General features: G+C 31.7%; 1 protein-coding gene across 6 annotated transcripts in view; it reads right to left on the reverse strand.

Annotated features, from left to right (window-relative positions):
* Positions 1 to 27,487, reverse strand: part of LOC126743495 (dual specificity tyrosine-phosphorylation-regulated kinase 2) — a 178,482-nt gene that overhangs the window by 39,559 nt on the left and 111,436 nt on the right. For 3 of the 6 annotated variants that reach the window (XM_050450622.1, XM_050450620.1, XM_050450619.1), the window contains 3 exons: positions 19,266 to 19,382; positions 8,325 to 8,505; positions 5,363 to 5,526 (listed from right to left, as the gene is read on the reverse strand). In XM_050450622.1, coding sequence (XP_050306579.1) covers positions 5,363 to 5,526; positions 8,325 to 8,427 — 267 coding nt within the window. In that variant the 5' untranslated portion in view covers positions 8,428 to 8,505; positions 19,266 to 19,382. Of the gene's footprint in view, positions 1 to 5,362; positions 5,527 to 8,324; positions 8,506 to 8,799; positions 8,944 to 14,137; positions 14,238 to 19,265; positions 19,383 to 27,487 lie in introns of those variants that run through there. The other 3 variants (XM_050450617.1, XM_050450616.1, XM_050450621.1) reach the window with 2 other exon arrangements.

The raw sequence follows: 27,487 nt of genomic DNA on the forward strand, positions 1-27,487 counted from the left end.
GATATAGATTATGATATGAATAAACTAATATGGATATTTCCTCTTGAGATCTAACTAAAATTGACTCAAATCCTTCGTTAAGTTCCGTTAGAGAAAAAAAAGAAAAAAATATTAAGTGAAGATGGGAAATTTTTAATTCATATGAAACTTCTATTTACTGTAAAGATAATGAAGATGAAGAATTTATTTGAATTCTAAAATAATAAGAATATGAACTACTGAGTTTTGAATGTCTTTTTCACTTTTTAGAATATTTACTCTATTAGAGTACTCCTACAAAAAATAGAATTGGAGGTGCTGTTTTGTTATAAAAATTACTTGAGTGACACGTTTGGGGCATTTATATTCAATTTGCCTTTTTTTAATAAGAATCCTTTAATAAGGTGTGTCATTATTATTTTTTATATCTTGGCACTATTCAAAATTATTTTAAATAAGCATATGACAACACCGCTATTAGTTGTCTCTAGATTTGCCTGTTTTTCTAAACTTATTCGTTGAAATATCTACTTGGTTCTGGCTTTGGTCCAGTAGCCCCTCAAACTTAAGCCTATGAGGTTTCCTCCTCCTGGCATATACTACAGAGACAGTTTTCTGAGATTATTATCGTTGTTAGGTGCTCGCTTAGCTTATACTGTCTCCTAAGAAGACGTACTATTTATTATTCAAGTTTCTCGTTGTGGAATCACCAAAAAGTGTGCGGTAAATTTAAGCTTGTAAGTTTATACAAATCATTTAGCTTGTCTCTATCTGGAGCTACTACCTGTGAGATGGAATTTGATTTGACCTGTGCAACTGACTTTGAACCCAGTTTTTAACTATTGAAAGTAGTCCTGCAATACTATACAATGGCCCTGATGAGCCTATTCATCTGCAGCTTAAATCTTCTCTAGCTCGTCCGTCCATTTCTTCTGGTCTCTAATAGATTTCATGACCTTGCATGGCACCTACAGAGTTACTTTGTTTAATAGAACTACAGTTTCTATGCTATTATGCAACCTGGTTGTACTATTGAGGAGTCATTTTATCTGATGGCATATCATACATTGATTTGTCCTTTCCATTCCAGCCTTTTTCTGTTTTTTATAAGACTTTGTAGAAAGACTTTACTGCCTTTAGTTCTGCTTCTATGAAGATGTGGATTCTTGGTGAATCGAATGAAGCTTTTTCCAATACTAGTGCCGAAGTTCTTCTCATGGTTTCAGTAATACACATCTTAAGCACTAGTAGTGGATTTCGTGGCGGTACATTTGAAATTTGGAATAATAAATTCAATCCGTTCAAATTGTTTTAACGATTTAATAATTAGATCATGCATTTTAATATTTTAGTTTCTTAAAAACAGTTGTGCAGGTGGCCCAAATTCGAACCTCAATATTGGAATCTGAAAAATTGTACGTAATACAGGTTGTGTTAAATTATGTCAACGTCGTATAATTTGATGTCATTTTAAAATTTAAAAAAATCCAAAGCTTCACAGTTTCTTTTTTTTTGTTTTAAGTTTAAAATATATCAAATAGTGTCAAATAATTTCTCTCAGTGTCATTTTACACTTTATAGGAACTATTTTTGCTCCTTTATAAAATGGCTTTGTGAAATGTAAAATTCGGCGTTTTGTTTCTAAAAAACACCATCAACCATTAAATGACCTTAAATTTTTTATTTCGGTCTTTATTGCCTTTAGGTCCATTGAACAACATAATATTATATTTAACTCTTTGAAAAAGATGAACTAAAAACTCATAATTAAGATATCTCTTTTTTACACATAAATTTCTTAGTTATATGTTCACCATTGTGTACCTCATTATACTCATAAGAGCTCCATAAATTAAGTTTTATTTATACGAAAATTAAATGCATATTAGTTTTGTGCAAGTTTCAAGAAAACTAAAGATATGAATTTTGACTTTGAAAACACTATGAAACTTTTTAGGATAGGGAAATATGAAATTTCATTGTTCTTTTCAGGTCCTTGATGCACCAAAGGTATTTGTAATAAAATATATATTTATGTCACCGTTATAAATAGTTTCTTTTTGTTTCAAATAACTTAGGCTTAAAAAGAATAATCAAATAAATAACCAAATATAAATCTAGAAATGTAACCTTAGGTGTTTCTTAAATTTCAGGAAGTATATTGTAAATGTAAATTTTTAAGTTCTTTCAAGTCTCTAAATATTATTTTTATACCTTGCCTATGAACCATCCATGTGAACGGATCAAAATGTAATTTACTTGCATATCAGTAATATAATCGCTTTAAATTTTTGAAAGTCAATTTAGCGATTGGTATATTTATCCCAACATCCTGTTACAATGGTCGACAAATTTACCCATATTCATTTGCAGAATTTAAATATACATCTTGGAATCAACGCCAAGATCCTTGATATGAGAGACTATTTACTTATAATCATATTAATTATTCATCTGCAGAACTAAGCAAAAGAAAATAAGTAGTCAGGACATTTTTTATGTTATTTATGTTAACGACAAATAAAAGTGAGGCAAGATAAAGAGAGGTAAATTTTTTTATAAGAAAATCCCATCAAATTTGAAAACAATGATCTATTTGACAAATGTAAATTCATCGAAAATGTACGTATCAAGTTGACAAAATGACACAAATGAATCGTTTGTATTAATGTTGTGTACATGCAATAAGATTTAACTGAAACTTTTTTAAAATAAATATTGTTTTGGAATAATATGGCGCAACTTGCTTAAGGCTTTATAATTCTTAGTCTTTTGCCCACTTTTGTGCATTGGAACAACTTCCAATATGACATAAAGTTGTCTTTATTTTTATTTCATATTACTTTTAATAAAACAGATAATAATCGAAATAAAAAGATTTCCTTGTATCCAAAAAAGGTCTAATATTAAATAAACGCGAAGCATTATAGTATTTACGATATAATTATCAAAATGGTATTTTTTTATTCATAATAAAAAGGTTCTTATTCAACTTCAAAAATTTCCTGGTCATTGTTCCCAAACTGCCGAAAAAAAAAACTCAAATCATCCAAATCCGCTTCCCTGTTCGGACAAATATGGAAAAACACGATCGATATTTTTAAAGTGTTAATTTCAAGCCGGCTTAATTGACAAGATGTTATTTATTCGACCGACCGATGCCATATGGGGCTGACATATGAATTACGTACTTTACAGAACATTATATAAAAAAAGGCGATTTTTTTTACGTCATCACGCGAAGTTAATTGGTTAATTAGGAAGACAACATTCATTTTGGTAAACGGTGATTTTTTTATTGGGCATTTAGCAAAGTGCTATATAAATAAAAATGAATTTAATACGGGTTCAAGTAAAGGCAATTGAGCGAGCGCAATCTGTTGCATTGTGGCTTTAAGTGGCCGTTCAAGGCTCGATTCGAGCTTATAATATAAGAAATAATGCAATTTGAATTGCTTAAGGGTCATTAGGAAAGTGGCAAATGAAATTTAGATTTATTGTGCTAAGATTTAAATTAGCTTTTAACTAATACCATAAATATCTATTATTAAAAAGAAAAAACCAATGGTCTTACTATTAAAAGCAGCAGGAGAATTATCCCAAGTAACAGATTGGATGAAATACAGAAATGATACAATTTATATAAGAAAAAATCAAAGGCTGATTAGTAAAGTGTTATCATTAATAATGACATTAAAAAATGGTCCTATTACAGTGTGTGTGAAAAAATCTCTATCAGTTTCTCAATTACAAGGTGAATTGTAGAAAGCGCCAAAATTTATTTTAATTGATTAATATGCCAATAATTAATTATTGATTTTAGAAACATAGCTTTAAAAAATTTTAAAATTTCTTCTGCTAAAAATTGTGACATTTGGTATTTTAACAACAGTTATAATTTATATCCAGTTAAATTGAAAAAATTCGTTTAGAGACCCCCAGTATGATTTTAAATAGGTGAAAAAACACAAAGTCTTGGTCTTTATTAGGTTTACTTTATGTTTTTAGGTCTGACGATGCTCAACTCTTTGAGCGAAACATGTAACCATTTTAAAAATTAATTTTATAATATGACTTTCGAGACCTAGACTTTTGTGTTTTTTCGCCTATTAAAAAAAAACAAGTTGTCAAGTTAATTTACTATTCATCAATATTTTACTTCCCGATGTTTTGTCATATGAATTACCATCACCAAGAATTTTTCCTTAATGCAGTCAACTTTTTTGGAAATTGCTGAAATATACTTTTTATTCGTAATTTCGTTATCGTATAATTCGTATATCGTTACGCTTATTAATTAAAGTACGAATTGATTTTATAAAAAAAAAAACAAATATTTTAATAGAAAGTCACCAGTAAGGTAATCCTGATGTTTATTTATACGTCAGGAAACATGATTTTCGGTGAATAAAAATGTAGAAAAATTATCTATATGACAATTACTTAGGGTGTGAATAAAATATGCAAACAAACTTTAACCATCGAATCCTTGGTCAATTTAAAGACGAAATGTTCATATGCACATAATCCCTAACGGCTTTGTTTTCGAGCACGAGCACTCCCACTAAACAAAAGCAAGTAACGTTCTAAGTGCGTTCAGAATAATGAAATGTATTTATTGAATAATTGGTAAACCCTATGATCGATATTGCATGTCTTATAAGTTCCTGAGGCTGAATATGAAAGTGGATAAAAATAGTAATATCCTCTATTTAGAAAAAAAAACAACAGAAAATATAGAATAGTTTTTTTTTCAATAAATGTTCAAAGTGGACGCCTTTAACTTCAATACAGGCGTCTAGTCTCTTAAATAATGACTGACGAACTCTCCTGAAAATGTCAGACATAACTCGACAATTCTGACTCGTAAGTCTTCCACACTTTAAACAGGAGTCTTGTATCCTAATGACTTCAAATGTTCCCATAAAAATAAATTAAGAGAAAAAATCTTAATCTCTTAGATAGAGTTACGTAAAAAAATATATAGAAAGCTACTTTCTTAAAGCACCAAAGTTTTAGTAAGTACTGTTCTGGATCATATTAGATTAGGCATTACAGAGTAAAAAGATTAAACATTAGAAGCATAAATAGCTTCTTATTTATAATCAATAAAAGATTTTTTTTAATAATTTATTATACAGTGTTGCCCATCGAATACTGCTTTAAATATGAAAATTAAAAAAAAAAGTATTTAATTTAGTTTAGTAAAGTTTAATTTAAAGTGCCTTTAAAAAAAATTAATTTTTCAAAAGATGTACAGGTGGAAGAATTTCGTTAAATTTTTATACTCAAAGTCGTAAACCTTTCTGGACTGTTTTTGATGAATATCTTGTATCTCAAAAAAGCAAAAACATAATATGAAGTTAAAAAAAAACATTTTTACCTTATTATAGCTGCCGCTCTCGTCGTCATATCCGCCATTCTGAGATCCCATGTTTTCCCCATGTATTTTACATGCATTTAGTCCCAAGTACCAGATTTTCGAGTATTTTTCTATTTCAGTCTTTTCATATTCTGTTAGTCGATTCCCGTAGAGACGAAGAGCCTCTGAAAATAATTAATCAACATAAAATACAACCATAAACAAGTTTATTTAAAAGGGGCCAGTTAGGATAAGACCATTAAATAGTCGTTTTACATGTCGTACTTGCATTTTAATCGCCTAACTTATCTACAACCTAAATCTAGACGGTCGTTAGTACACGGGAGGTTAATTCGGCTTTGTAAAATTGACCCAAACGTGACCATTTTAATGCTTTAAAATCAATATGACCGTTTGTTTAGCATAAATCATGTCCAGGGGCGTTAGCCTCAAAAAATTGCATAATTTATAGGCGTGGAAAAACTGATGGTGATGATCGTCTTTCGCTGACATTTTAGCACTCACGTTCGCACCGTAAAGCAACAGTTAATTAATGCGCATGCAGTTTTTACTAATTAAATCCGAGCCGATTAATTAATTTTCGTTTTTAGTCGTTTACATGCAAAACGAAGGATCATTAATTAAAATAACGGACGGATCTAAATGGAGCTCATTAGAGAACCTTACAAACAAGAGACCGACAATCAATGTAACGTAGTTGAAGGGAAAAAATTTGGAATTTCGACGAGCGTATACACCACAGATAGGATTTAGGTCGAGATTACTTATAGTTACATAATTTACAGAACAAAGTGAGAACAATCCACACCTACATTGTGAAGATGAATGACAGGAGTTCCAACCGTAAAATAATGATAACTATTTGAAATTTAACCTGAAAATCAAATTTATTTTGCTGATTGCTGCAGTTAAAAAAATTAAATATTGGAAAAATACTTTAAATCAAGCAACAACATGTATTTAAATATTCTTCCTTATGGCTTCTAAAGCGTTACCCCACGCACAGCCAAGTGAGAGCTTATACGTCTACAAATATGGAAAATATGAATACTGTTGTAGCTTTCAACAGTAATCAGCTGAAGTCATGACTTTAGACTTACTAAAACTCTGTTTAAATACTTGTTCAGTAAGTTTATTACTAAAGCTATCCAAAATCTAAAGTCAATATGGATCTTCAGTTCTTAAATATGATACAGGTTGTTTGTACCAATATAATCTCTAAGCGTGCCAATATAATAAATTTCTAAACGAACTTGAGGTTGGATACAAAAGGGACAGCGACATATTGTGTCCAAAAAAATTCATATATAACTTAAAATTTGAGAAGAAAATGAAAAAAACAATACATGATTTAGGCAGTGGAGCCAAACTCTAGTCTTAAATGTACTGATTGCCAGGCCAAAGCTAAACAAATGACAAGATAATGTAAAATAGATTGCAAAGAAAATTACAAGACCAAGATGAAGAAGAGGCTACAAATGGATACTTAAGGATTTATCCACTTTGAACGTTATCCACGATCTCTCTCGAAGTTTATGTATTATATTAAGTTCTTACTTTACTGTTAAACTTAATTGCTGATTATATTTTATCAAACCCATTCATTTCATCGTTCTTGTTCCACCTGTGACACTAACAATATCTTAACCAAAGTATATAGATTTCAAATCAAGTTAGTATCTTAACTAAGGTAAATTTGTGTCAAACTATTTATTAGTGAGCTAGCGAATTTTTTCGTAAAATGGAAAACAAATTAATGGAGTTCAATTTGCGTTTTACACGAAAACCGTTAAAATGTCGTTATTTCAAAAAGAAAATAGGGTCGGTCGATCGGTTTCAATCCCGAGAACAAAAATATTTTCAGACTGCCAAGTTATGAAGATCTCGGGCTGGAAAAATATTTATCTGACCTTAATTACAACATAGAATACACAAAATTTAAAGACGAATAAAAAGAAGAGCAAATTTGATATTAAAGATAATTAGTAAATCGCTAATTAATATTTAAATAAATCTAATTGCAATAGATTTAAATGGTGGAAAATGATCAATAATAGAACTAATCACTAATTTGAAAATGAGGGTGTTTTAATTGTAAATAATGGCACAAATATTTGGAACAAGGAAAAAACTAGTGAAGGTTCCGAATCCCTGTGTAAAGGGGAAGAAAAATTTAAGAGTCATTTGAACTAAATGTAATAGCAGAGAAAAAATAGGTTTTTGAAGAACTATCATGGAAGTATATTAGTTTCTCCTTACTCTTTATCTCTAAACTTTACAACTTGCTTGAACAAGAGTCTTACTAATAAATAAAAAAAGTTCAAGAGAAAAAACTATTAGCATTGAGTATGCTTATTAAAAGTTCAAATTCACTTAAACATTAAACTACTCCTGTTCTGGTGAGAATGGAGATGTGTCTCATTGAAATTTACTTGGAAAATGTTTTTTTGATTGAGCTGATTTGCATTAAGCTATCTACTTTGATTATTTTCAGTGGTACCTATCATGCATTTATTTTGGCAATCATCTTCTCTATCCTAAATGTTTCTGCTTAACTATTGATTTCTTCTGCTCTGTTCATTTGGAAGATTACAGAATCACCTCCGCCCTGTAAGTTGGTACGAACCAACCGTCATTTGAATGAGTCAACCAGACCTTTACTGGTCTGATGGATTTCATGGGTTATCGTTGGAAATATCTTTTAAAAATAGATGTGACTATATCGATAGATATGAACTAGAGTTTTAAAATAAGATATTAAAATTACCACCCTTTTAACCAAAGCAGTAGTCCGAATTAGTTTGATGAGTTAATAGCCTCTGGAACTGGTATTTGGTGAAGACATTGTTAAGCCATGTGGTGATTACATAATGTATAACGTAAATATAGCTTATATAATGGGACAAGGCTGAAACAGTACTACTATCTACATTTCTAAACTGATTTTAAAAATTAAACTTACCGGTGGGTGTAAGAGGAAATGAAACTTCCTCCTTATTATTGTTGGTAACCTCATGATGGTTTTTATGGGTGTTATTGTTAATAGTAGGCAGAGAGTCCACCATGGGCGTGACTGGAGTAGAAAGTGCGGATCCGTTGAGGTTCAATCTCGTGGTGGTTTTGGAGGTTTCTAGATGTGGAAGCTGAAAAAATATTTAAATATTAATAACAGGTCCTAAGTCTTACCAACCTATTAAGTCACCTAAGGGTAATAACTAATTTTTCTTATAGTTCTTATAAAAATAATAAAAATACTACCAAGTCTACTATCGGTAATTCAGTACAAAGTTAAAACTATAATCAAAATAACATTTGTCCAAAAATAAGTTTTTAAAGAGAAATCTAATGCAGTAATCGTTCAGTCACGAAAAGGTCACATTTAGTAACGGAAAATTGCATCGCAGCAAAAATAAAAAAGCGATTTAATATATACTTACGTCGGAACTGAAAAATGCACTTCTGGATATCCCATTGCGATAACTGGAGGTTAAATGTTGGTGACGGGATGAGGAGGAGGTGCTCGAGTGCGATGATCCATAGTGATGATCTGATGATATAAGCGGGTCTTGGCTAAGCAAGGGCTGGAAAATATATGGAAAAGCGTCGCTAATGATACTAAGACTATACTACTTTTAAAATGTTGGCGATTAATGAAAATGAGATGCAATGTTCATTTATAATTTAAAAAAAATATAACTAAGCTGAATTTTTCAAAGGCATAAAAGCGCAAGGTTCTTGCTAAGACTATTAAGCGTTTACAACGACCTTTTTATGGACCATAAAACATATTTCCAGTTTTATGGCGGTTTAAATGTGATATTTTATAAATATTCAACGTATTTTGTACTTGCTATAAAATAGGTCTGAAAGCCGCTTTATATACCACAATAACTTCTTGGATGCTGCGGTATTGTTGCGTCTAACATTCCTCACTATTTAAATTAAGAAAAATCTCAAAACGAGTACTACTTATTTGCTAAGGTATTGGAAAAACAAAATACCAAAATATCACGTGAAAACTTTTTTAACAACAAATAGTTCGTATCGCAAAATTGCTTTTTGAAGATGCAACATTACCGCGTCAACAAGTCGCAGCGATTTTGTGTCGGGTACGTAGGTATTCAAACCACCCAACAAAACAAAAACTAGTGGCAAAATTAAAAAACTTAAAAAAATGAATTTAATTTACGTCTTAAAAAACTGATTTTACAACAAACAAAATAATCATGATCTCAGCAGCTCGAACTGAAACAGAATCTGAAATGGTTTGTTCTAAAGCCAATTTTTATAGATGCATTATTTTTTCGTGATAATATCGTGTTGATGTATACATTTCTTAGATCTGTCATAGTTCTGTAGCTAGTAATAATATGTAAACGTATTTTTAATCTTCTGTCATTATTGTCATTCATAGATGTCCTTTGTGTTAAAATAGAATCTTAGTTGTGCTCTCTACCATCTTTTTCGATACCTTTAATAGACATGTATAAGTATGTTATGTATAAGTTGTATATTAAGTTGTTGTTATGTATAAGTTGTATATTAAAATAAACCCTCTAAAATCGAATAGTGTATTAGTGATAAATACTATTTGATCTACGTAACTCTACATATTGCGCCAACATGTTGCTCCGGCATTGCGATTTTTTAATGGCTTGAAACCGAGTGAATTTTCTAAAGCATAAAAGCACGGATTAGTTTTTTCCAAAATAATATGTTTTTAACGATCCTTAAATACGACATTGCCAATTAAAAGTTTGCAAAATAAAGACTTTCCACTACTTATTACGTCTTCTTTTTCTATTACGAGTAGGGAAACCATAATTCGAGAAAATAAGTGCAATTTTTTGCTTGGACAGCCAATGTATGTTTAATTCAGGTTATTAGATTTTTATCGTATTAACACCAAAGTATCGCCGTGGCGCGATAGAAGTGGTACTAGAAATTGCATCATCCGATTGCAGGCTAAATTAATAAAAAAGTAGAATTGCAGGCTAATAGTATGCTATAAAAAATTTGTGTGCAGGTCTCTAATATTATACTTTCTATCTGTTATATTCTGTTTATTTACAAAATACTAATTAGTTGTATCCAAATAATCTATTGCACTTAGCGATTAGCTGAGATCGACAACCAATACACTAATTCTCATAATAACAAAAAAATGTCTGACATATCTCGCAGCACATGAAAATTAGTACTATTTTGTTTACTTACGAAACCTAAAAAAAGGCAAGATAGAGCGAATTGAAATAGAAACTGAAATAGTTCATAGCTTAAAGCCTCTTTATGAGGATATTTCCCATTAGAAATTTTTAATCCAACGAGTTTCCGCGACCAACAAAAACTAACCTCACAGCAAACAAAAATAATATCGCCTAGAGAAATTACAACAGTAAATTGACAAATATAAGGATGTGTACCGTAAACTAGTTGTTGTAAGTAACTTTTCATGATACATTATTGCCAGAAAAAATATATGCGAAAACATACACGAGATAATAGTCCATATTTATAAAAAAAAGTTTTACTTTTTGCTTTCAAAAAATAAAGCAATTCCTTCAAAGTATATGCATAAGAAAAAAGTGAAGGAAAAGCTCTCGCTTCTGCAAAGTAAAAGGTGTTAACTTTTTCTTATTTAAAAAAAGAAGCATTTGCTTAAAAACTAAAGGATTTGCTTCTAAAAAAAGGAATCTAGGTTACAGCAACTTTTCTCATTTTATCATTAGTTGTCTCCGCATCTTAGAGCCTGCATCTTAAAATTTGTGCATTTCATTTAATAAAATCTATTTGTAAGGGCTTGTTTAAGTGATCTTTGGTTGATTAGTCGCAGTATTGTGTAAGTTATGGCTAATGTGGTGCATTTACGTACAAAAAAATACTACAAACCAAGACGTACACCTCGTGAGTCAGATTTCAAGACGTTGTTTAGATTTGTGGAGGAAAATGTGGTGTGGTTGGCAAATTACTTTCTTGGCATGGATTTCGAATCTCGTAGTGCAGCCCAGTCACCTGTGCAGAAAATAAAAATATTTCTGCGGTATTATGCGAACCTTGGATTTCAGAGCGGAATAGCTGAAGAATTGGGATGTTCGCAACCCACAGTGTCCAGAATATTTCATGACAAGCTAGAGCGAATTGTACAACAAGCCGGCAAATTTATCAGGTTCCCAAATACAGAAAATCAAATTATGCAGGCCAAAGAGAAATGGTTGACCAGGTTCCGTTTTCCTACAGCTATTGGAGTTATCGACTGCACTCATATTCGTCTTGATGGAAAACCAGCCCGATTTGGAGACGAATATGTAAATCGAAAAGGTTTTGCCAGTATTAATGTACAGGTTACATGCGACCAGAATTCTGTTATAACTAGTATAGATGCAAGTTGGCCTGGATCAGTCCATGATGCTCGTATATGAAAAAATTTGGCAGTATGTGAAATCATAAAAAAGGCAAAAAACACTATTCTTCTAGGAGACAGTGGGTATGGTATAATGTCATGTCTTATGACTCCTTACATCGACCCCCACGAGGAATATCAGAGAGTCTTTAACAGGCTGCTTACATCAGAGCGAGTTGTGATTGAGCATACATTTGGGCAAGTAAAGCGGCGATTTCCTATCCTGAAGTATGGATGCAGATTTAAACTGACCAGTATTCCAAAAGTTATAATTGCGTGTGCTGTGTTGCACAATATAGCTAAGCAATTAAGAGATGAAGATTTTCAAGAAAATGACGAAGAAGAAGAACAGGACTTGCCATTTATAGAGAATGAAAATGTAGTTGCTATTCGCGCACAAGGACAAAGGCGACGAGTTGAATTAGCTCGTCTTATTACCAATAACAATATAGCTGTATAATTAGGATTAAAACTTTCATGTAATGCTATGTATATGTCGTTTACTTCAAACGTACAAAGATGTATTCACTTAAACTAAAAATAAACTTACACGTTTGAACTGGAAAAAAACGTTTAATTATTTTTTTTATTATAAATGATACATATTATATATACGTCTATTTTTACAAGTTTTGGTAAATATTATCTCCAACAAGTATGTCTTTGTTGTCTTGCGGGGCGTTTTCGTTTGATGCCTCGTTTAAATTTTTTAGCTTGGCAGAGAAATATTGTTGTTGGAGAAGAGCAACTTTCAGTTGTTCAACTAAAACTAATCGTTGAAGCTGGGTTGTCGTTAACTGCCTCGTCTCGTCAGACTCTTGTTTGCCCGAAGCAAAGGTAGGCTTCGGAGGAATTTTTTTTGCAGCAACCTCTTCAACCGATGTGTAGGATCGCTTTTTGTTAGCTACTACTTGAGGCATAATCATCTGATGAGCATCGTTTTCCACCATAATGTCATCCTTTGAAGTAGGTAAAGAAGGTTGACTTGCCACGCCAATTGCAAGAGCCCCTAATAAAAATATACATGCATGATAAGTACCTACAAGGTAATAATAAAGACCTGAATCTATTTCTTACCTGGTACCCGACTTAGTACAGGATTTATGTCCGCATCCTAGCATTTAACATAACTGTCTCCCAGGACAAAAGACGAATGGGCTTGTTCCCTGTTTTATTTTTGTCAGTTTTATTTTTCAATCGCGTTTTCGTATTGTTCACTTTTTTCATAAAAGCTTTAATATCCATCTCCTTGCCAAATAAAGTAACGTATTCCTTAACGATATCAGTTAATGCAGCAGTTTTCTTTTTTTTCATCGCTGGAACTTGAGATTTCTCGAGAATCTCCGGAAATGCTTGGATTTTTTCAGCGATAAACATCATCTCGTTAGGGGCATCTTCGGTAACTTCCTGTTCACTATCGGTGTCAGACATTTTAAATATTTTATTCACTTTAAAACAGCTGCACAAATAAGTTAGATGGATCTTTTTTACATCAATTTGACGTGCGAACTGCTTTTGATTATGAAACAAATAAGATCAACCCCATCAGTTACAGACCACATACGCGTTGACTGCACGCTGCAAGTCATGTCTTGTCGAAATTGCTAATCTCTGTACCTTTTACTTTATTTTCCCGAAGCATTTGCTTGCAAGGAAGAGGTAGAGATTATGAATACGAATTAGAGCAAAACCTTTTACTTCTACCTTTTGCGTGTACCTTTTACTTCGAAGAAAATGCTTCAGTTTTATAAATACGGGCTATTGTAATACTAACGCAGGTTAAAGTAATTTGATTGGGTCTAGGAAGATCACAATACACCAAAACTTATTGTGTTACCAAGCCAATCAACCAGTAAACAAACAACTAGAATATATTGAACAAATTGACAAATGGACTTAACTCGATAGAACTTTTTGTTACGCAAAATGCACCAAGTGTTGTTCTAGAAGGCTCCTAATTATGAGCCATCGGTTTTATAATAGCTTTGTTCGCGGTGACAGTTCGGAACACATCCCGGATCAAAATTGATTTCAACCATGTATGATCGTCGGACTGTCAACATCTAAATTTGTTTGATTAGTATAGGTTATGTTTTTCGATGGATTTGTTTAGGAAGAAGTTTTGTTTTTCTTTAAACAGTAAAGATTTAAAGCAGAGAAATGGCTAGGAAATACTATAATAAATTTTCATACAGTTATTTTTAATTTTTTTGGAGGTATTTACGCAACAAACTATCCATAAAACTAATAAAAACAGTAGGACAGGCAATTATTATTTATAACAGCAACTATTATTGTTTTTAAATTTAGAAATAAAATAAAATATGTACCAGTTATCAGAAAGTAAACAAAAAAAGAGTAAATATTCGACATACCTCAAATATGTTATTAAAAATCTACTGCGCAAGTCCAGACCTCAATATTCTAAAGAGAGTCCAAGGTTGATTGACAGATTGACATTGAGATTGACATTGAGAGACAGATTGATCCTAAACAAGTAACAAAACATCGCTGGTCACCGCAAACGCTCTTTTTAAAAATGCGCATGCGAAGTAATTCTGAACTTGTCCAGGACTGTCACCGCGAGCAAAGCTAATAGCGGAGCCATTCCCTTTTGCCATTGCTGTACAACCTATCTAATAGAATATAAAAGTATCTTAAATTTGATAACTTTCATTGGTGTAAGCTAGTTGGTACGACAAAATTACATCGAGAAGTAGCATCGTCTGAAAACGGCCTAAAATTGTAAGAGTGAGTTGACGAAAGAATTGCGATATTGACATTGTCCTTTTAATTAGCCGTTACAGGTCTAATTCAAGATGCAAGATGTAACAGGTCTCATCAGACCTTGCGTCCAAATATCATCTGTATTTAGCAATTAGCTGAGTTGCAACAACTGCGTAAGTCTTTTTGTGAGTTCTCCTTCATGTTAAAAATTTTATGGTTCCAAGTCAAGCGGGTTTTAAGCGGATTCGCATAAGTACCATCAAAACCGGTATAAGGGTGATGGTTGAAAAATGTTAATTATTATAAGCTCCAATTAAAAATAATGAAATCGATTAATTCTGCTTATTCGAAATCCGAAAACTGGTCCAGCTCTCAGAAAATTTCATCGTCTAATATTTTCTCACACATCCGCGAACTTGACCTCCAACATAGCAAAATAATAAATAAATATGGCTTATGGCTTGCATAATGAATATAAACTTCCGATTTGACTCAAGTTTAAGTAATCCACAGTCGAAAAAAAACATTGAGATAATATGGTAATGTGGGTTAGTACAGTAAAAGCGATCTTGACACAGTAACTTTATGGTTCACTTTGTAAGTGCGGGCCGTAAAATGGCAATTATCTTGCATATTGTTTGAGTTTTGCAATATTATAGCGGGTTTTTAAATGGTGTAAAGTAAGAGTTTAGTTATGAGCAATTAGGTGGGTTTACGGTCACTAATCAAATCAAATATTGTTTATAATAAGTAAGTGTCAAATAATGAGGTGAGATACGAATAAAAGAGAATTTTCACAAGGAAATCTATTTTCTCTGTAGTCTTTGTCGTAACTTTAAATTTGTTGAAATTCATATAACATGTGTAGGAGCGTTATTCGGTTTTAGATTAAATTAAGTGAGTTGGAAGTATTATATGCACTTAGCTACCGTAACCTATTAAACTTTATTATAAAGCCAAGGATATTTAGAGTACTTTAATTAACCTTGTCCTTTTAAAAGACTTTACTAACTGGTACATCACTTTACCTCTGAAACCTAAAACTATAGTCGGTCTACAGAGTATCCGGATTTTTTATTTCTTCTAATTATATTTTCTTTTTGTAACATTGTAAGATAAAGTAATGCATCAAGTAGATTGTGCCAATAGTGTGCTATGGATAAAATTGCATGACAACAGAATCTATTAAATATTGTTGATTGTAAACACGCGGGAGTTTTGTGGAATAATGTCTCAAATAAAGAAAAGAAAAAGGGTGAAATATTTGTTAATAAAGGGTGTTTGAAACGTTAGAAAACTAGTGCAATTGACTGAACTCGAAAAAAGTGCAGACGAATGAGACAATTAAGAGGATAAAAACTGGTACAGATATAAGACATAGACCAGTTTCGGGAATGCAATTTAAACGCTTTAGTGAATTTATGACGACAAAATCCGAGCCTAGTGTTTCGAAAACTGGCCAGCTGATTAAGAAACCGAACGAAGAATAAATGTGTCTCAAAACAAGGCTACATATTCAGGAAACCAAAAAAGGACCTTGCAATAACACCTCTACAAAAGCAACGAAGAATGGAGTTTTCTTAACGTTTTCAAGGAAATAATTTCAGCAATATTTTTATATCTGACGAGACTTGTTTCCAGAGTGCCAATACTCAAGCTTGGATGCAAGAACACCATCTAACAACAATATTATGGCCAGCAGCTTTAGCAGATCTCAGACCCATTGAAAGATATGTGGATTAATGAATATTGAAGTAGAACGAGCACCTCCACGAAATAAGGAAGATTTGATTCCTGTGATTGTACAGGCCTGGACCACCATCTACGTTTAGTTAACTATTTAGAATTAAATGAAGGTTGTAAGTAAGTATTAAATGAAATTAATTGTTTGTTGTTATTTTATAATTCAAATAATAAAAAGTTATACTTTTTTCGGAATAATTTCTAGACGGGCCATATCTAGTGCTTCACAGTATACATGTTTAGAGGTTTCTTCCAGGTTAATAGAGCCTCCAGAAGCTTTTTCTATTCTGTAAACAGACCATTTATTTATTATTCTTTCAACATTCCAGTTAGGGCTCAATAGGACTGTCTACTCATTTTTCTTTTATCCAGATGCTTTGTAGGTTGCAAGTTAGATCTCGTTGACCTAGCATGGTCTGTCATATGCTACGACCAAATTGTTTGGCAATCGGATCTGCAGTTACGATACTACTGTTTAGTATTCAACAATCTTGATTATCTAAAATGGCACACGCTGCTGGGCATTTTATGAATGAAATCAGCCATGTACCACTACATCCTCTTTACCGATGTCCTGTAGGCGCAGATAGGATTGCCAGACAATAGTAAGTTTGTTTGACAGAACTATATTTTCTAGAGCATTAATGTCTTGTCTGGAGCCCTCAGTTAGAGAACTAAAGCTTTGAATGGACTTTGAGGGAGCTTATTGCCTTTTGGTAAATACTAGAGAGTAACTTTGCCATGCATTTGCGTTTGCTTCTAATATTTTAATAATTTTTAATTCTTAGTCAAAACCAAAAAATTACCAGTGAAGCAAAAACCATTAAGGAGGAAAATGCTCAAGTAAAAAACGCTTAGAAAATATAAGTAAGAAGAAGGAAGAAAAATAAAAATTGTGAATATACAGAAGGAAAAAATTAAACAAAAATTAACCTTTAAAAGTTGTTCAATATCATAGTAATGTTGAAATTACACTTAGTTATTAAGTTAATGTTCCTACATGCAATCTAAGGAAAAACGCCAGTATTCAAAGGAAAATAATTTTTTCAATGAAAAGTTTTTAATTTTTGAAAATTTAAATAAATTTGAAGCAGTTTTGAGTTTTGTGACTAATGACGAAGTGTGAAAATAGAAAAAAACTAGGATGGTGTAAAACTAGTTATAAGTAAAGAGCAATAGTAAGTTGTATAATCTTAATTTAAAGCTTTTATAATTATTTTTTTTATTTTATTGCGATGTTAATTTTTATTAAGCGAAATCAAACATATTTATAATAAAAATTACAAACTGCTTAAATTGTTTCTACTACATACAAACGTTAGGTTGTCTACATGTTGTACAAATAGACAGTGTCTAGGAGTGCTACCTTTTGTAAATTAAGTCTAATATAGTAGACTTAATTTACATTTGAGTATGTAAGTATGTAAAGCAGCCAAAAAGAATGTTACTAGATAGCTTTAAAAATCTGCCTTTCATTTATGGCTCTCAACTAAATTACCGCCTAATTTTCCAAAAGAGTGTCGAATGGAAAACCCCAAAATTTACAAATTCTATCTTCAAACGTAATTCACATACATGTTACACTATGAAAATACTATTTTCTTAAGTAAAATTTTAATAAGAAACTCTTTAGAATTTGAAGAAGATGTAAATTAAGTAGAAAAAATATATTAAATGAAAAAAATAAATCAGAACACTTAAACTGTGTAGCTCAGCCAGTAACAAGACAACCCAACAGGTTGGTTTCGGCAGGCCGAAGAGAATACAATTCAGGCTCCTCTCAAAGGAAATAATGTCTTTCTTGTTTCTGAAAGTAGTAGACTGATAGTAGATTGATAAAGTCTAATTTTCCAGCTTCCATTGTCTTTATTTTAAATTTAGCACAACGTTTTGTTTTTTATGATCTTGTAGCTGTAAGTGTAAACTAACAACAACAACTTTCTACAGAGATCTACATGAAATCTTGCAGTGTCCCGATAGTAGGGGTCTTCAGATGATGGGAATACCAACACTGGGCAGGCTGAAGTTTCCTTTTTGGTTGATTTAAGTGGCTTTTAGGAATCTGTTTTTCTTCCAATGTTGCTCCTTGCACAAGATCTTTGCTTCTGTTCATTGTGGTGGCCGTTGCACCAAGGGTGTTCTGCTATTCACTGATTTGGAAACCTTTCCTGTTCAGGTTTACTTTCGATGTTTCTTTTGTCCTGACTTCCAGTGGTCACTTTGTCTCGCCTATATATGACTCTCCATAGTCGCAGGGGACTTGGTATACGCTGTTCTTGGTGTCCAGTAGTCATGTTTGGTCTTCGACTAAACCCACTATTTTTGTCTTCGAAGTGCATTGTTCTCTTAATATATGGAATCGTTAAAAATGCTGTAAGATCTTCCAGTTACTACGGCTCTTTCCTTGTCATTAATGCTGTTTCTTAATGGTTGACTTTATTAGTTTACTTAGGTACCGGTTCTGCTGTAAGTCTTTGATAATGTTTTCTATTTCCCTATTAAGGTGAATTTCTATTTCCCTCCTATAAAGAATTTTAATGATTCCCATCTTTGTTGGATGATTGGAATTGTAGTGTAGGTATCCTATGTGTTGGTTTGTGTTATATTGATGTCCTTGGGCATCTATTGTTGTTCTTTACATTCTTCATCATTACTTCTTAGTTGTTCAAGCAAGAACAGCAGTGCTGACTCAATGTTGTAAACTGAGTCAGCATGTCCTGTAAGTGTGCATTGTAAACTAATCCATTATGAACTTGGTGCTTGGTTGCCTAATGTTATTGACCTGCTTAGTATGTATTGACGAAATTAGACCTTAACATATTTCTTGCCTAAAGGAAACTCATGTTCTCTGATATAAGTAATAATAATGCTAACTAAGGTATATTTGTCATCTAAAAATATTCAAATTTTTACCTTGCGTGTAAGCATAAAGAGCACTGTTTGTAAAAGAAACCCTTAGTTTTCATATCTATTTATGGTGAAATAAATAATTTCAAGGGAGAATAAAAATCATTTAAAATATCTTAATCTTACCTGGCTATATGTGTTCAAAGAGGTTCTAGATATAATAGGTCCGTTTTTAGTAGTAACTTTTACTAAATGGCCTGAGTTAGAGGTCAATGCCTCCTTTTGGTGGTGCGAAGTCGGGTTCTGAAACAAAATATAACATTTAATTCCTAAATACTAACAAACAAAATTTACGATCTTGTAATAAATATAGGCCTAGTGAACTATAAAAGGCCCTTTGATAAACTCCCTAGAGCTAATATTGAACTTTAAATGTTACATGAAGGCGACGTTTCTAGGAAGAGCATAAATAAAGTTTAATGATCTTCAAAAAATAAGATAAGTGCCATATATTTACTTTAAAAAATCCACTTATGGAGGGATAAAAATCGCTTTGATGTTCGTGCCAAGGGCCATAGTTTTATTTTCAAACGTCCTAAAGTGGAGTCTAACACATTTTATTTCGATATCGCGTGGATTTTGGTCGGAAAAGCCTTATTTTGATATTTATTTTGTTGGATTTATGTACTATCTATAGGAACTAAAAAATAATAATTTAAGAGACAAATGTAGGTTTGAAGGATTATTTTATTGAAAACTGCATTAATGAAATGGTGCATTACTATTAACTCTTTGTTTAAAATATTCAATTCTAGAGAAAACATATAATAAATTTCGAACTTTTATACTTTCAAATAATTGTACAAATATTACTTTATTGGCATAACCTTTCTTCGCAAATAGCAGATAAAATCAATAATAATAAATGATTTATTCAAGGAAAAGGTAAACAATTTTATTTCAAAGTACTTATCACATTCGTGTTTAAGATAAAGCGAAAGTAGCTACAAGACGATAATTTTATTGATGTGAAATAACATGTTAGATTTTACATTTTGATTATTATAAACTAATGTAAAGTGTGTTAGATCATATAAAACTTATGAACCAAATTTTCAAGAACAGATAATAAAAGAGCCAATTCATAACAAGACACGCATATAAAAATAATGCGACGCAAGCCACTTATCACTGCAGAACAGACATTTATATCCATCAAAATGAAAAATCTGGCCTATTAATCTCGGTAAGTGATAAAGAAGGTCTTCGGGAAGTCGCATCTGATTTGAAAATGAACGGTCATCGGAGGACAATAAGATCGTAAATAAGTTAAGAGTTGAATGGCATTAACTTCCTGTAAGATTAAGTGGTCGTATTTTTTTTACATTAATTTTGGTAATATTTACAAATACATTCTTAAAATGGTTAAGGTAGCATAAATTTTTTTTGAGAAAAAGTGGAAGGCCTTTGCATGTCATAAAGAACATTGTTCTTTGGTACTTAAAGTTTTATCATAAGCTACTGCAACAACTAGCAAGAAATATGAAAACAAGTAGCACTGGTAGTAGTACTAAGAAATGATGGCCGATGCTCGCTATGTCTCTTTTCTCCAGCCTTAATTAACCCACTCTAACGTTAAAACTTGCCAACATCTCTCCTGGAGTGCGAGAGATCTTCGATCCTAACCGAGTGTCGCTATAACGGATTTCAAAGTAACATATAGTCTCCTTCCATGTTCTGCAGTTTGCTGTATCTTACGCCAACATGATATAGATATCGATTCAGATTATAGTGTTCTCTCAGAATTAAAACCAAGTTCTTGATAACCTGTCGACTCTTTCTTGATAACGTGTTTGTCCACTCATTACCCTTAGTGCCATTACATCATGGGATCTAACTTAATCACATCACCTTGTCAGTCGCTCTAAGATGTTTCTGCATTTTTGAAGCAACGTTGCACATGCTTTCTTGTCTTTATATCCAACCAATAGACATCAGCTCGGGCTCTCAAGCCGGTGAGCCCTTTGTGGGGCTTGTGGCACTTCTTTGCAGCGATATCCATTTAAAAAAATATTTTTTCAATCTTAACTCATTATCTAGATAATGGTATGGTTTTCCTTATTGTAAATGCTATAGATGTGATCTATTCGCCATTTTCCTCCATTATTTTTCTTGTGTGCCGACATAGCCCCCGAGTTTGTCAATATAGTTATCTCAATTTTTTGCGTTATTGCTACTACTCGCGGATTTATATGTGATCTTAAATCATATGACAGTTGCATTAAACTATTGGAGGATGTCCCGTAAGTTTCTCCACCGGTCTATGTGGTTCCGACATAATGTCAAAAATGGAGTTAAATCGATGGAGCCTATCTAGCTAATTGGTTAAAACATCTTGTCGAACTTGCATTGTGTTATTTATTTAATGTTCGGTTGGTAAGTATCTCCAACCGTTATCAAGTGTAAACTGTCAGTTTACACTTATGTTTTATTAAAATGATAATACAACTGTTTCTCATCCGCATACGCTATAACTTTATAATGATTTAAAGATTTTAATCTGTCGGCAGTGTATAAAATAAAAAACAATGTTCACAGGATAGAGCCTTGTGGGACACCAGATAAAAGTTGAATTTGTTCAGAAAAAATATCGTTGCAACAAATTTTTTGATATCTATTAGAGAAGTATGAGCAAATTAAATTTAGTGATTGTCTAGAAAATCCATAATGCTATTAGGAGTTGGTGATTAACAGTGTCAAAAGCTTTTGAATAGTCTAGTAGAACCAGTGCAGTTTATTAAGTTTTGGATCAGTTGCGGAAATAATATCATCAACTATATCTACCGAAGCAACAGAAGCAATAAATTGTTTTCTAAATCCGCGTTCACTTTCAGGAATGATCTTATTATCGGTTATAAAGAGATAAATTTGGTTATACAATACCTCAAAAACAGGCAATTTACTAATAATTCAAATATCATTTAACGTGTCGGGATTTTTTACTTTAGCCATTGGTCCACAACAGAAATTTTCCATTTATCCGGAAAATAGCTTGCAATACAACAATTGATAATATGCGTCATATATTTATCTATAAATGGACTGCAATACATGATCAATTTGATATTAATATTATCAAAACCTGCAGCATTGGATCTTAAAGAACAAATTATTTTATTAACGTCGGCCACACTAGTTAAATTAAAGTAAAGTTAAAATGTGAATTATTATATGGAGGCAAGTCATTATAGTAATTGATTTTTAAATTTACTTTAAAGTACAATCCGTAGGGTTTTTTTTTTAAATTCACCAAAAAAATCGTTTATTTCATTTACATTTCCTTACTGATTAGGTATATGATTATTTTTGTTTAAAGTTAAATTAAATGATCTTAAGGTTTGACATGTTTTTCTGGAATTTTTCTGAAATCATTTATCAAGTCATTAAAAATCAACTAATTGAAATAATTTTCCATTTCCTTCAAAGAGCTAAAGTAATTTCCTATTTCTTTAGTTAAATTAGTATATGGCCAATTAATACCCGTCTTCTTTCACCACCTGGAAAATAAGTAGACCTGGCAAGTTTTAAAACCGTTTAGTAGGTCGAAAAGTAACCAACAAGTTATTTCTAAGTTAATATTGATGATTATCGTGATTATTTTCAAATTACAATTTATGTCGGACCCTTTTTATTTCCCATCAGGTCTCTTCAAATTTATCACATAATAATGAAGATATTAGTATGTAATAACTTAATGTATTATTAACCAATAGCTAGATCGGTTAAGCTTGATCGTTAAGTTCCTGTATAATATTGTATGTGTATTTGATATAGTTAACGGATATTTAGATTTAACACTATGGAGAACTACATAGACCAGTGGGGAGACTTACTGGACATATACTGTCATATGATTGACGGTCAAATATAATATAGATCTGGAGGTAAGTTGGTCAGCTATAAAAAAACTGGTCTAGATAACTATATTGACAGCCTTACTAAAAATTCTCCTAGGACCTTTTATTTTAGATTTTATCTTCTCTAGATGGTTATGTCAGCACACAAAGAAAATGATGGATGAGAATGGCAAATAGAGCACATCTATAGCATCATTAACTTGCCACATCTAGATAGCAAGTTTACGTTAGAAAAATAAATTTTCAAATGACAAACCAATTTAATACGTCCACGGGCGACTCACGAATAGCATGATTGGCCGAACCTGAGATGTATTTGTTGGATATTAAGACAAGATTTATAAAAAGTCTGTGCATCGTTGTTTCAAGAGGGTGGAAATACTTTAGAACGACTCACAAGGTGATGTATCGAAGTTGGATCATATTAAGGGTAATAAGCGGACAAACAGGTTATCAAGAACTTGGTTTTATTTTTAAGCTACTTGGTTTTATTTTACGCGACTTTGAAATCCGTTATGGCGACACTCGATTGAAAAGATTTCTCGCAATCCAGGATAAATGTCGACAAGTGCCAACATTAGAGTGAATAGATTGAGGTTGGTAAAAAGGGACATGCCGATTCTCGGCCATATAATTTTTTTACTACTTCTACTCCTAAAGGGCGTTTCAATAAGAGCGCAAGATTTGAATTGCGCGCCATGTTCAACAGTCATAATGTCACATGATTATCGCTTGCCAGATCAAAAGTTGACAAATGGGAGTTAGTAAGCACGGAGTATTACACAGTAGAACAACTCGTCCTTATTGTCAAAAATTATAATCAAAATGGTGAAAGTTTAACTGCCAGTATTCGTAAAGTGCGTTCAATGTTCGGTCGAAATAATGTTCTAAATTCATCTACTGAAAAAAAAAATTTAAAAATTTTTAAGTACTGGTTCGGTTAGTGATGTAAATGAAATCAGAAAGCAATGCATCCACAACTTTCAAAATTGCTTTCTGATTTCATTCATCGATTTTCTAAGCCCCAAATGCGATAGTTTTGCCTATTACCGAAGTCATCTATGTAAAAATGGGCCTCATCACTGAAAATTGCTGCTCTATTTTCCATTCTCATCCATCATTTTCTTTGTGTGCTGACATAACCGTCCAGAGAAGATAAAATCTAAAATAAAAGGTCCTAGGAGAATTTTTAGTAAGGCTGTCAATATAGTTATCTAGACCAGTTTTTATAGCTGACCAACTACCGTCAATCATATGACAGTATATGTCCAGTAAGTTTCCCCACTGGTCTATGTAGTTCTCACATAATGTTAAATCTAAATATCCGTTAACTCTATCAAATACACAGACAATATTATACAGGAACCTAACGATCGAGCTTAACCGATCTAGCTATTGGTTAATAATACATTAAGTTATTGCATACTAATATCTTCATTATTATTTGATAAATTTGAAGAGACCTGATGGGAAATAAAAAGGGTCCGACATAAATTGTAATTTGAAAATAATCACGATAATCATCAATATTAACTTAGAAATAATTTGTTGGTTATTTTTCGACCTACTAAACGGTTTTAAAATTTGCCAGGTTCACTCATTTTCCAGGTAGTGAAAGAAGACGGGTCTTCATTGGTCATATACTAATTTAACTAAAGAAATAAGAAATTACTTTAGCTCTTTGAAGGAAATGAAAAATTATTTCAATTAGAATTCAGAAAAATTCCAGAAAAATATGTCAAACCTTAAGATCATTTCATTTAACTTTAAACAAAAATCATCATATACCTAATCAGTAAGCAAATGTAAATGAAATAAACGATTTTTATGGGTGAATTTAAAAAAAACCCTACGGATTGTACTTTAAAAATCAATTACTATAATGACTGAAAAATTACTATAATTACTAAAAAATTTAGGTGTTATTTTAGATTCTGATCTACGGTTTAAAGAACATGTTAAGGTGTTGGCACAAGAATCATACTCATCGTTAAAAAAATTATACAGCAGTGGTAATTTTTTAAGTTTCCCATTGCGTAAACTTCTTAGCGAGTCACTTGTGTTGTCTAACTTAAACTACTGCCATTTTATTTACGGTCCATGTTTAGATGCTTCTGATAAATATCGCATTCAAAAAATACGAAATAATTGTTCTCGCCTTATTTACAATCTCAGAAAATATCTCATACATTTAATAACTTGAATTGGTTAACGATGCAGAATCGTAGATTGCGTCATCTAGGAACTTTCTTTATGAAAATAGTTACTAATCCAACCTTGCCGGCTAACATTAAAAATAAATTTGTTTTTCGAAATAGCATTCATTCGGTAAATATTCGAAATAATAATATGATAACAATGCCTCGGCATTGAACTACTATGTTTAAGAGAAGTTTTACGTATAACACCATAAAATTGTTCAACTCTCTAACATTAAATCTAAAAATTTTAAGTAAACAACAATTTAAAAACCAATATAAGAAGACCCTAATGAGCAAACAAAAGCATGAATTTTTTTTTGCTATTTACACGATTCGTTTTTAAAAAAGTAAAGTTCTTTTTTTTTCATTTAATTTAGTAAGTATTTTTTTATTTTTTATGTATACTTTTTGTTTTTACTTGACATTTAGATTTATTTGTAATTTGTATTTTAAACGTTATTGTAGATTTAAATACTTAAGTAGATTTTGTAGTAAGATTGTACATTGGTTTTCAGTATTCAGTAGAGTAGCCCTAGGCTAGACTGCGCTCTGTATTACCATGTAATTTTTTTTGCTAATAATTATTATTTATATAAATTATATCCGAGTTAGTTATCCGAGAACAATTTTAAACCCTTTGTTACCAATTATTCAAATATTTATTTGTTTTAAATAATTTCTGAAGATTTTGCAGGTAATAAAATTTCTGGCTAGGAATAAAGTTCGTTCAGTATCTAGAAATTGTGTTTTTTTTTAAACAATGTTGATAAGAAAGTGTGATCTTGGTGATCAAATTATCGCAATAATTGATAGCCAATCCTTTTTTTTTACTTTTAGGGTAAATCCAGACATTTTTCTAAATATTAGTGTTGTAATTCTAACTAAACTAGCAGATGGTTACCTCACCTTATCACTATCATGTATACACCTGTCGGAAATATATCCCTCTGAGTTTCAAATTACATTTTTTCACCCTTAATTTGTCGGAACTCTAGAAACTGTGTTAATATACTTTCTACATACATTTTTAAAAAATGTCTATTACAATAATTTTAAACAGTTTTAAGAAATGCCCTATTAAGCAATATTTTTATACGTTTTTCATTCTGCACCGTTAATAGTATCTTAATTAAATAGAATGCTTATTGAAATTAATTTAATTGGCACTTCCTTTCTCAAAATCGGATACATATCCAATTAAAATCATTAAAATGCAAATTAATTCTTACATATTTTTGTTTCAGTTTGTTTCAGCAGAATATTTCTGCCATTTTATGGCGGTTTTATCTCATCTGACTAGCATCTAACTTTAATCCATATATACATGTATTAGCTCTAATTAATTTTTTTTTCTATAAAATGTACATAAAACTGCTCATCAGAGCGTATAGAGTAAAAATAAATCGAAATTTAGCCACTTAAAAGATGTAACTGAAGTCGTAAAAGTGGAGCTTAAATTACTCTATGAGGTCAGAGAGATATAATTTTATTACTAGACCTATAATCCAAAATTAAAAATGAAAGTACATATTGGCGTCTGCTATATGTTCAGGTAATGGGAAAACGTTTACAAAATAAACAAAAAGTTAATAATACCGTAACAAGGGTGTTTTTACAGTAGACAAATGTGTTATGATGAGAGGGAATAAAACAGATTTTTCAAGGAAGAAAAACAAATTTCCGCTTCGTCGTTTCCGGGATAAGTTAATTAATGGTAACTGCGCTGTTGAAAAATGTTGTTTACATCTACCTAGTACATTTTCGTAATATCATTTTATTATGCGGTAGTTATTCCTCGAAAAGAATCAATTTAGGCATAATCATACTGAATGAAATATTTTATAATCCTCCGCGTACGAAAAGGGTTTTATGCCTCAAAGCACGCGACCAAGAAGGAAAAAAAAAACGATAAACTCCAAAATGCAAAATCGAATGTTGTAATATATAAATATAAAAGGGAAAATCGGCGACCATGCACAAGCAAAATGCAAATAAGCATTAATTTCCCTAGTGACATAAAACGACGGCATAAATCAATTATTTTACAAGAATATCGCATGATGGGATCCGGGATCGTATTCATTGACATGAAACTCGCCTATTGAAATGTCGAAAACTCATGCGACCAATTGCGGTAACTGGAAATTGGAATTTGTTACCGGGAAAAGTGGGAAAATACGCTAGGAAAATTAGGTCAAAATGCTGCATAGCAATTTCCCTATATTTTTTTAAGCTGTATCCTAATTTATTGTCTCGTGTTGGTTATGTAAATGTTTTGGCTCTGAAAACA

This window comes from Anthonomus grandis, chromosome 13 (assembly GCF_022605725.1).
Source record: "Anthonomus grandis grandis chromosome 13, icAntGran1.3, whole genome shotgun sequence".
In the NCBI taxonomy this organism is placed as follows: domain Eukaryota; kingdom Metazoa; phylum Arthropoda; class Insecta; order Coleoptera; family Curculionidae; genus Anthonomus; species Anthonomus grandis.